Genomic DNA, 12,137 nt, shown 5'->3' with positions numbered 1-12,137 from the left:
TCCTGAGCATTTTAATGCCACAGGCTTCCAGGCCGTCTGCGTCCAGGCTGAGCTGATGGGTCAAGGGTCCGACAGAGCAGAAATATCGGCACATTTCTTTCCTCGAAGTCAAAACAGAGGGGAAGGAGAAGCAAGGAGGAGAGTTTTGAGGCTTCCGATAAAGGACATGTGGTACGTCTGATTACAGATTCTCTCATTATTCTCCATTTTCAAAAGAAGCAATGATGAGAATGTTGAATGGAATATTTCCTATCTTTCAAAGTGTCAGTTTGCCAATTTAATGCCTGTGTTATGTGGGTCTGACATCCTTTCATTGCACTAATTTCATTATGTTTTTCCATTTATTTTTCTTGGCTATTAATTCACACTTTATTTCCATTAAGCTTTATTTGTTCACAGCGATCTGTTGTAATTTATTAGAGCTGTCAGTATAAATGATGTGGCATGCTGGTACAGCCCAGCATATAGCGGCTCCCGCTTCCTCCTCTTCCTTATGGAGAGCTGCCCTATTTTCTTTTTTTCTAAAACAGGGAAAGGGAGACATTACAATTAAGGTGGCGACATGGCCCCCCTCGTGGCCATGCTCGGGGACCAGATGTCCTGTCATGCCAGCCCTCACCTCCAGGGAGCTCTGGGTTGAAATCTGGTTCATGTCTCAGTGGGGGAACTCCACCGCTTCTGTTCCAACATTAATTCAAGGATAATAGATTCTGGAAGTACTTCTTCCATTGCCTAATACTCGGCACAGGATTTAAATTATTTAATCATTTGTTTTTTCCTGACTGTTTATTCCCCACCTGCTCTGCTCACTCTGTACTAGCAGTTGTTTAAATCAACCTGATGCATGAAGTGCATCGGCCCTCCAACAATACCAGAATCATCAAAGCATGAGATCCACTTGAATGGTAGAAGTCTCGTACTTGGTGTAATGCCACTTGGCACAAAAGGCAGATTATTTAAATTGGATACAGATTGCAATAGAGCCAGAAAACCTGTGAGTCATTCTTCATTACCTGTTGAAGCTCATTCATGCGTCAATATTTTCTGCCAAGAGCACAGTCAGAATGCTTGGCCTGTTCCTCTTGTGGTCCCAGGCTCTGGATGTTTGACAGATGCCCAGCTATCAACTCTGCTGTATGAAGCACATGTCATGTTTTTCTTAAAGGAGGCCACCGATGAAATGCAGTCACAGTGAGAACCCTCAAACTTCACGCGCTCATTTTGGAGCCCTGGATGCTGTCTCATTCTCTCTCCCTGTGTCCTCCTCTGCCATTGTACAAGGCAGCTGCTGGTTTTTGAGATGAAAGACACTTGTTTGGCAGCCTTCAAAGAGTCACGCCACTCCGAAAGTCACTTGTTCTTCATTTTACCTCCAATATGGAGGTTGTGATCAAAAAGGATCAGAGCTGAGGGAGAGGTAAAAGATGTCTGCTTTGGAGCAAACAATACCAGGCCCATACTCTCTTTTAAGAAGCGTCCTTCAGCTAATTCCAGACAGATGTCTCATGCGCTCTCTCTGCATTCATCATATTTCGTCGGGATGAATCAATATCAGTAACTTCGGTTCATATTAGTTTTGCATTTTTTTTGTGTTAGGGTTTTTGTGGACAGAGATAGTTTATTCGTCACACATTGTAGTAATCCGTTGCACTGACTTTACTGAACTAAATATTAGCAATGATTAAAGCCATAAACTCTCCACCTGGTTAACTCTCAACAGAGTTTGTACACACCAGGTAAGAAACAAGAAATCACTACTTTTAATGAAAGCCGTGTGAATAATTCAAGCTCATAATCTGGGGGAATTTAGGGGCCGGGGAGTGGAGATGATGAGGGTTGGTGACACCTCTTAACATCTACGTGCTAGCACAATCAGAATTAGCACTTCTGAATATTTCATGGCCCACTGTGCAGGTGGAGCACTATTGGGAGAGAGTCATGGACTTCACAACCAGACCACAGCAAAATGTACACAAAAAACTTCTCAGGAACAAAACTCTGCTGGAAACAAAGTGTCCTTTAAAAAAGAAACCATGGAGAATCAAAGCTGTTTACAGCAAGATAGGAAAACCATGTAAAATAGTAAAATTAGCATACAACAAACAGACAGAATAGTCACATTTGTGCTTGTTTGCACAGAAGCACAAAAATATTTACTCAGATGACAAATACACTGGCATTAAGGATTAGAGCTGCAAGATGCAGATATGTTTTAATTTGTGATAAGAATACTCTTCATTATGAGGCTTGTTTGTCTTTGTTGTTCTCTCTTCTCCTCTCACTCCTTTTCCAAAGCACTTGATCTCTTTGTTTGCCTTGGAAGGCATTGTGTTGTCACTACCATCATCCATCTCCTATTAGATAACGTTGCCTTTCAGTTGAGAGAAAATCCTCGAGTCATCCTGAAAAATGATTTTTACCGAAAAGACACTTTCCTGCTCTCCACTAAGTCGATGAAACCCTTTAACGGCACTTTCTGTGTTTCATTCTTCACAATCTTTATCCATTGTCTCAATTCTTCAGCCCTAACACAAATAATCAACACCCGCATTGGAGAAAATCATTTTTACATATAAACAACTGCATATTCAAACAGTTTATCAGAAAATCACTGGATAAAATTGCAATTTCGGTCAGACAACAAACATCCACTATAAATCTCCCTGTCATTGTGGCTCGTATGTAGCAGTGATCAAACAGGACCAAAAGGACATTCGAGCTAATCTCCAAGCCCATATCAACCAGCCGTGATGACACTGCACGGTAACCAGGGAGCCAGAAATTGACCCTTATTTTTACTGCAACCACTGCTGTTGCTTCCTACTCTTAAAAGATGATGATTTGACCATGATGGACCTGCACATCCGCCAACCCATCTCGTCTGATGTTAGTCCTTTACAGGGTTTGTCCCCTCGTCAGTCATTACACAAGCCTTTCTCTAGTAACATTATCGCTTTAGATAAGGCTTCAATAAACTGCACATGGCTTTTAGGGCGCTCTCTCTTACCACTCTAATCCAATCTCTGATGTGGAGTCTGTTCATCATTTTGTACCACAGGCATTTTCCATGTCTCTGTGCTCTTGGTTGCACAGGAAGTAATGGATGGCTTTGCCCTTGGATCACCCCAAGGGGCTCTGGTTGCTCTTCAGCTGTTTGTCTCTAGGTTTGTCTTCGGATGAGTCTGTACTGTGGTATTTTGATTTGATCAAATCAGGTTTAAAAGGTTAGAGACGGTGGGAAGCATGAGGGTTGCCCCAGCCCATCGTTGGGAACCAGTCTCTGCCATTTAGCATTGGACAGTGGCCAAAGAAGAGTGGAAAACTGACATGACGTCTGTGGCTCCTTTGTGAATTGCACTAATGCCCCCCAGGGATTGAGCAATGGCCCACTGTGAATTCCCCCAGGACTCTGGCCAGATTGAAACCCCTGCCAACAGATTTGGAAGGATAACTAATCATTTAACTCCCCAATGTGTGTTACTTTTTTTTTTTTTTCAGTGTCTGGGCCATTAATATTAAATTGCTCTTGATAAAATAAAATAAAAATCTGAGTGTGTGACAAGAGCTCTCCAACCTCCAAATCATCAAAGTGAATATTGGAGTGGCCACTGAAAACACACTTGTACTTGAATTCACTGTGTTTACTTCATCAGGATTCTGGCACCCACTGGAGGAAACTCGCTGATAAAGAAAGGACTTGTTAAGACACAGAGAGGTGGAGTGTAGCAAAGCGCAGTCCTCAAGAGATTGCCTTTAGCTGATCCTGCTTGTGACACCGCATTATTATTGCATTTTAAAAATAGGCATGTACTAAAGTGAATCCAAGCAGCAGTGAAGAAAGAGCAGGAGCATGCAGGCTTTCAATCGATACAGCTATTTTATTATATTGGGATATTTTATATTGTTTGTAGATCAATATTATCCTTTATTTATGGCTGTTATAATGCTGCTCATCCCTCAGCACTACACCAGGATTTCTCATGCTGCTGATCGCTCTTTGGTAATGCAAGTGAGGACAAAGTCTTTCACTGCACATCTTCATGTGTGCTTTGCCTTGTAAACAACTTTAATGACATCCCGACAAGCCTCACAATGAATTCACCCTGAGACCTATAGAAGGTTTCCCCATCAACATGCACACCGAGCACCCTGTGCCACAGATTTCCTCCTGTATTTTCCTCAACTCATGCACGCCAACTACAAAAGAAGTTGCCCCAGTGCTACCAGCAGAGGTGACAAGCTCTCGTGGGGGAAGGGCGGTATGCGAGGCACTCTCTGGCTCTTTCACATTGTGATCCCACTAGTGAATGGCCCTTTCTTCCCAATTGCTTAATTGTCTTATTGGGAAAAGCAGGTGGTTCACAGCCTCATTTGGCATTCAGTTAAAAAAAAAAGCATGCACATCAACACAGGGTATGGGAGTGTTGGGGGAGGGTGGCTTTTTCATTCTCAAAGTGTCACATCCCCCTTTCAGATCTCAAAAGTTTTGGCTTGGATCAAGTTTGTGCTGCGATTGTGCCTGATGTGCTTTGCTGAATAAATCATTTCTTGGTATCAGAGCCAGATCAAATAGCCTTTCAAAAAGCCATGCCTACTCACCAGTAGTTTCTGGTATGGCACTCTTTCCAGTTCCTATACTAAATGGAAACTACTGCGCCCTCCAATTTAACACTGCTGAGCACAATTTAGATGTACTGTATCTTCTAAAGTGGAAGTACATGAGTAGGAAGCTAATGCCAGAGGCACATCACCGCGTGTGACTGTCCCACACCCTCATGTTGTAGACGTAATTACGTTGGAGTCCAGACACACAACAGCCTGGAGCTTTGCCTACTGGACATTCTATCAGCTGACATTATCATTGTCAAAATGCACAGCAGTTGCAATGGCAGACGCATCCACATTCATCCACAGGTGAGATGCTTCTCTCCCCCCAGATTCTGCTTGTACAAGTTAAAAGGCTGATTTGCATTTATATTGCCATTCAAGGCTTGCAGCTGTAATTGTCATGGCACAGTAGTAAATGCACAGACATCACACACACACACACACACACACACTGCACAGACACTGTGACAACCATTTCCATTAATCCAATGTTATGAGTATTTGGCATGAGAATGTTGCAGAGACTAAGAGAAAGGTGAAGAGGAAACAGGCGGAGGAGAGAGGGGCGAGGTGGGAGGCTCTCCCTCTCCGAACACCAAGAAGTCTTTATCAGATCAGCGACCCAATTTCTCAGGTGCCTCCTGTGCTGAGGCGCCACATGCATCTTCTGGGCTGATCCCAAACACGCCTGAACAGTCCCATCAGTGCGGGTGCGGGTTCTCACAAACATCATGAGACGTCAAACAGGCCGTTGTAGGGAAGCTTTCTGTCATTCATTCACTCACTATTTGGAACTGTAGCTGATCTGGACAGACAGCAACAGCTTCAAGAAGAAAAAAAAAAAAAAAGGGAATGAATGTTTTGAATGACGGTGTGCAATTCATACCAGAACATTGTTCACATATAAATCAGTCTGCCTGGTATAGCATGCAGATTTCTGTAGGCCGCAGACGCTCCCTGCATCGGTTACATATACATTATTAAACATGAATCAGGCTCTTGTGAGATGTGAAGACATCATTTCAGAAACTGGTCAGGTATTCTGCACACCACTCCGCCACGCTGCCATGCACGAGTCTTCAACTGAATCCATGCGTCAAGCTTACGCCGAATTTTGTATCTGTCTGGCAGTCAGTGGTTGATGAAACCTCACCTGGCTTCTGGATGATACTGAACCTGGTGATTTCAGACAAACCACAGGGGACAGCGTTGAATGAGGCATTTGAGTTTTGTTTTTTCTTATTTCATTGGTTCTTAGTTTAGAGGGTTTATAATTGACTAGCCACGTTAACTGAATTGAAATGTATTAGTCAAACTGCTCAGCTGAGGTTTTCAGGGTTAACAACTGTTAACTGTGACCTATTAAATGTGAGTGAATTATTTCAGAAGCAGGGAATTCTGCTGAGCTGATTCCTGGTCCTGCACCATGCAAAGATAATACAAGGCAAATCTTTCCTCTATTGTAGATTCGAGCCAAGGCCGTAGTGCGATTCTTAACTGTAACGGCATAAAAAATCATTTTGAGACAAATTAAAGAAACTAAAGAATACTTCTTTTTTCATAAATGCAGCACTGGCTTCACACTCCGTTCTCTGGTGCTCACCTGCTCCATGGTGCAATTCATTGCTCTGAATGCATGTCCTTTCTGTGTGACTTTCTTGTTCATAAATGGGAACTTTCAACACCGTAAAGGTGCATTTGGGAAAAAAAAGATTTAAATCATGTGGGGAGAGTAAAAAGGAACTTTTGAGTTGAACAATTCTGTGTGGATATCCTGAACAAAAATCATATTCATACCCCTGATTTGCAAAGTTGGGTTCTGACAAGAAAGGCAGCAACTTTGTTTTGTTCCATGGTGTGAACCCACCTGGTCGAGCACCCATGTTCTACATGAAATCACACATCGCAGTGGCAAGATTGAAAAGAAATAAAAAAAATCCATCAAGCCTCAGCTAGGTGGATTATTGGGGGGGGACACGAGTTCATAACGACTCAAGAGCTTTAAACACCAGCAGTTTTCCTTCAGCTCAGCTGTATCACCATATTGTCCTCCTCAAGTAAAACCACCGTATGATCCATCGCTGCTCTCCTTGTCGCACCCCCACAACTGAGCACACACAGCCCTCTGGAGCTGCCTTTAGCTGGAATAAGCAGCCTGTTGTTTCTTGTGCATTAAACTGCAATTTAGAAGCCATTAATCCTTCCTTTAATCTGTCACCAAATAAAATCCTGAATGGGGTCAGATAAGGCTTCCGCACTCTTCCCTACATTTAACAATCCCCACATGTAGCTCTTTTAGATATACTAAAACTCTGTTCCCATCTTCCAAGGATAAAGTCTCAGATGGTTGGAGATGTGACAATAATGAGCTGAAGGGGTGCAGCTGTTCACCAAGCCTTCACAGGTGACCCAATGATCACAACAGCATCTGGTTGAATTACTTAACACTGCCACCCAACAGACATGTAATCCGGGATAATGCCCTTTTGCTGAGTGCTCCAATCGGGATAAATTCATCTCAGAGGAATGAGATCCAGCAACGGCAGCAGAGAGAGTAGATGAGGGGCTGGGGTTGATTGGTTGATACTAAAAACTGTTGGGGCTGGGAAGAAGGTCTTCTTGATATATAATGAAGCCTAGAATAAACAGCTTGATGTCGCTGACTGCATGAGACGCAGCAGATCGTGGCCCCCCCCACCCAGAAGACTCTAAAGTAATCATATTCTCTGGCATAGCTGACCTGAATCCTGACAGACTCATGATGAGGTTTTCATTTAAAGTGCAGACATCAGAAAAATTGTACTTACCTTTCTGAATTCTTATTTTAGTATCAATTAAAACATCATTTTCATATTTGTGTACGTATGGGCTGACACGTCTATCCGTCACCCAGGCTCTCTTTTCTTAAACAGCATCATCCCAATACATCTTTTTTTCCCCCCCTTGGAAATATCATCTCACTTTAATTCCACAACCGGCAGCTAAATATTAGGACTTACAAGTTCCAGCTGTCCAGAGGCAGCCTCTTAGATTATTCATTCACATGTTTACTTATTACCATAAATATCCTACAGGGCTCTCGGCTCAGAGGGATTACAGTGGGCTTAATCTATCGTGGCACAGAAATGAGCATGGGTCACAGCAGCTGAGGTGACTTAAACTGGCTAGCCTTGATGGGACATGCAACACAAACAAGAAAACAAACTGCATGCCACTGGGCCCGATCATGAACCGATGACATCATCTGTCACTCTATGTGTTTGCATGGCATGATCCAGACAGGGTGAGCATCACTCAAGCCAGCTGTCATGTGTGCTGAGTGGGGAAGTCATGTGAAAAGGACAAGGACACTTTAATGTTTCTTACCAGGGATACTAATGGTCTTGACTGGCATTTCAGAATACAGAGGAAGCTCACAACAAATGTGCTTCCCATCATGCAGCGTGAGTCATGTGAGTTGAAAATATGACTTCTGGAATGGCAAATGACATCATGCAAGAAAAATGCATATTGGTTTTATCACTCAGACAGAATTGGCATGAAGTTAATTACTTCGGAGTTATTGGGCTATAATCTGTGCATTAAATAGTAATGTATCTTGTTTGTAATTAAATATTCACAATAGTGGGATGGAAACTTCTATCAAAGTAATGTAGTTTTCACTTTTAAAAAGCAAGAATAGGCCATCAATAAAAATTTCACACATCCAAGTATGTCATTGGAAAGACATTTAATTATACTTTGGTTCAGAAACATGTATCAAAGCCTGCCACCCACGAAAAGCGGATTTAGAGTCGTCAGACAGCAGTTAATAGACAGCAGTAAATGAAACAGGGGCTGTTGGGGGGGTACTAAGACATGCTTTCCAGGACTGAGAAACAGCTTAGTCTGGCTGGGTGGTGAAATAAAGAGTTCTGACACAAGATATATGAGGGGGTGGGAGATAATCAAGGAAGGGCAGAGGATTTTCAAGAAGATTGGGATTTCATTCCTGTGCAGCAGCACTGCTCCCAGTGGGCAAGCGTTGAGCCAAGCCGAGCCCAAGAGAAATATTTCATTTCCCTAAGAAAGTGGAAAAAGTGCCAGCTATCCCAGACTGTGCGTGTTAATTTCACAAGGTGTCATTTGGAAAAAGAAAAGCAGGAAAAAGGAGACATGAGAGAAGAGTGAAGGGGACTGAGCCCATATCCACTTAACATTGACGATGTGTGATTTTTCTATCTCACTTTTGCTCCTGAGTCTGGCACATCCACAACAAGACCATTCTCAGACTGCCCCTCCTCCACCAGGACATCCTGCTCTCACATATTTCACCCTTTCCCTGGCAAAGGCTTAGGCCCTCAATCACCCAGCAGCTCACAACAAAAGAAACACCAGAATAACACACAAAAAAACAGAAAGAAGGAGAGAGGGAGGTGAGCACAAAAAGAAGGAGTGTGTCACCGCAAATTGAGAAGCGGAATGAAGACACCGAGAGCCATATAGAAAATGTGAGAACTGTTAGATGGGATAGGAGGAGGGGTGGGAGGAGGTAGCATGAGGAGATGGACGAGGTGCTGGGGAAGTTTGGCCCGAGGTGACAGTGTTCCTGGAGACCGTCTCCTGGATCCCCCTGACCAGTGCTGTGTCATCCGTCACTGGCAGGAGAAGTGTCACCAAAAGAAAAGGTGCCCTACATGCAGCAGTCGTCGGGGTGCAGGGATTCTCGCTACAGCGACACCTTCTCCTCCATCCCGACCTCCTTTGCTACGAACCATTTATTTCTCCAAGTAGAGAGAAAAACTGCCCAGCGCCTCTGCATATAGACCGACTCGTCTGCCTGCTCTCACTCACTCTCTCATTTTCACGCTCTTGCTCTCTCTCCATCTCACAGGATAGCTGAATCCAAGTATATGACTGCTATTTCCACTACTCCCCTCTGTCCCCGTGTTCATAAAAACAAGATTGTTTTCTGCAGCTTTTTGCTGACACTGACTCGGCACATGAGCCGAGCGGTAATTTGTACAACAACGTAAGCTACAGGGAAGCACTTTTTTCTCCCCAGGGGCATGGACAGAGAAGGTAGGTTGTTATCCCCTATTTACCTGGCAGGGAAAGCAGTATGTTATATTATGGTAATAACCCACAGAGCTGAACAACAATCTCATCTCAGTCCAATTGTAGCAATCGCCTCATTCCAGCTGGTACTATCAGAAATATGGTGTTAGTTGTTCCCAGAAATGCGGCTAAGCCTGTGATTGTATTTGAATGAAAATGTGTTTACTTATTATAAAGTCCAAATATATTACAAAGTTATTCAAGCCCTATGCAGGAAATAGAATTGCAGATATGACAGTAGAAGCCAGATGCAGCAGATGTTTAACAGAGCTGAGGGGAGGAGGCTGATGGTGTATTTCTGTATCCCAGCAAGTACAGGTGGTAGGGAAAGAGTCGATGATAAAATCAGGGGATAAAATCAGGGGAACAGATAAAAAACAGCAACATCAGGAACAGCAAACATCAGGAACTGCATCTACCACATCTGACATCCTGAAACCCCCCAGCGCTGAAAGTCTAACCTAGATAGAAGGCTTCCACTGACTCTCTGTCAACCTCAACAGCCTGTGTCACCATCCTGCGTCACCGTCGTACAGAAAACAGACTGTAAACCTGACGTCCTCTCTGGGAGACAGGGACACTCACTAAACACGCTGAGGGGATCCGAGGCTTCTCCGTCCGTTCATTCAGTTCTTTTATCATTGTTTTGTCTTATCTGTCATATGTAAAGGAATTAGCAGAAAAGTAATCACAGCAAATTAATGTGTCGTTTTTTTCCTCAATGTATGTCCTGAGCTGAGGATCAACATGCGTTGAATTCTCTGCATCGGAAAAAGTCTTGATATTCAGCTTCATGTGTTGCCACAACGCGTTACTGACGTTCAGCTGTCATTTTCAAAAGATACTGTGAAAAAGCTGAGACTGAAGGAAGTGGAGTGACCTTCTCTGTACGTTTCCACCACTAAAGGTTAAAACTCTGGGCTCAACTACACACACAAACACACAGCACATAGAGAGGCTCACACTGAATCATTAAAACAGTGTTGATGATGTCAGTGACGTCAGTGTCAATGACCCTGATCCCGTGGAGTGTAAAGCGGCGCACTTGTTGTGGGTCGAGAAACACCCACCATGCGTGCGAATCACACCGCCACCACCAAGGCAGAGTTCTGCCATACTTTACTTATTGTTTTCCAAAGACAACCACCTGGTGGCAAACTGGAGAAACAACTAATCCATCCTCACTCCGTCCACAAACAGTCCAAGAATAAACATAACGTCAGATTCTGCCCGAAAGCCTGCCGGAGCTGAGCTTTACTCAGGAGTCTGCCCTCCCCAGCACCTCACTTTCTTTTCTTTTCACTCGATCCCCGTAGTTGGACTCAATGGGAAAGGGCTGTCAGTTCAAAACAATGTGACTCGGGAGTGAACGCTTGACTGGACCGGGGTTAGAGGGCTTTGTTTGTGTGTGTTTGAGTGTGTGACAGGAATACCAAGCCCATACAGAAGTACCTCGCGTCTCCGATTTGAAAGCAAAGTGACAGAGAAAAGTGCAGCCGACTATTTGCAGCTCCATCACCGCGACACATCCACGCAGACTTGTCTCATTTCTGTTTTTATCAGAGATCCCAGTGCACACAGGAGTTCTCTTTTACAAGAAGTAAAACACAGATGGTCGCACAAGCTCAGACACCACAGCAATATGAACTCAGGGACTCAAGCAGCAAGTCACAGAGCTGTCACAAGCACGCAAGATGAGGTGGAAAAACAAGTGAATGTAGAAAACTTACCATGTCCGGAGATCCACAGGAGCAGAAGCACCCAAGGGATCATGACTGGGAAGTAGAGAGGGCAAAACCTACGGAAAACAGTGGGCGAGTGTGAAATTGAAGTTGGCAGGGACAAACACATGCACGAGATGAGACAGAGCTCCTCTGTGCTGCTGGAGGGACGGATGCTCCAGTCCCTCAGTGGTGTCTCCTTTTACCAGAGGAAAGCTGATAGCGTGTCTTCGCTCCTTCTCCTCCTCTGCTGATTCTTCTTCTCCTCCTCTGTCGCTCTCTGTTTTCCTGTGTGTGTCACTCTTCAGAGTTGCCGGTGGTGAGCGCAGCCTCACATGCTCTCTTGTTGATGACGAGCTTGTAGACTTTTAGTGTCTTCTCTGCCGACTCTGAGAATAAACACTCTCTCATTCGCTCACATGCTTTCTCGTTGGCCATCTATTCTCCATCTCATCAGCCATCACTTGCCCCCCCCTCTCTCTTTCTTTCTCTCTCTCTCTCTCTCCCCCTCACATAGCAAAGACAGTCAGGGGATAAAGCTCCGCCACTAGACTCCTCCCTCCCTCCCTTCCTTCCTCCGTCCCCCCCTCTCTCTCCTCTCTCTCTGTCTCTCTCGCTCTCGCTCTCTCTCTCTCCGTCTCTGGCTGTCTGGGTGGTTGTGGCTGAGGCTGGGAGGTTAGATCCTCACTCTGGGAACGGGAGCTGCCATGG

At 44.3% G+C, this 12,137-nt stretch overlaps 1 protein-coding gene across 9 annotated transcripts in view; it reads right to left on the bottom strand.

The window, feature by feature from the left end:
• kirrel3b (kirre like nephrin family adhesion molecule 3b) overlaps window positions 1–11,899 on the bottom strand; it is a 147,603-nt gene extending 135,704 nt beyond the window's left edge. For all 9 annotated transcript variants that reach the window (XM_086215442.1, XM_086215443.1, XM_086215447.1 and 6 more), the window contains exons 1-2: window positions 11,633–11,899; window positions 11,436–11,503 (exon numbers count right to left, since the gene is read on the bottom strand). In XM_086215442.1, the coding sequence (XP_086071568.1) occupies window positions 11,436–11,478 (43 nt within the window). In that variant the 5' untranslated portion in view covers window positions 11,479–11,503; window positions 11,633–11,899. The remainder of the gene's footprint in view (window positions 1–11,435; window positions 11,504–11,632) is intronic.
• Window positions 11,900–12,137: the final 238 nt, after the last annotated feature.

This window comes from Aulostomus chinensis, chromosome 10 (assembly GCF_037954235.1).
Source record: "Aulostomus chinensis isolate RoL2024-O1b breed Wild chromosome 10, RoL_Achi_v1.0, whole genome shotgun sequence".
NCBI classification, from domain to species: Eukaryota; Metazoa; Chordata; class Actinopteri; order Syngnathiformes; family Aulostomidae; genus Aulostomus; species Aulostomus chinensis.
This window is presented reverse-complemented; position numbering and strand designations above follow the sequence as displayed.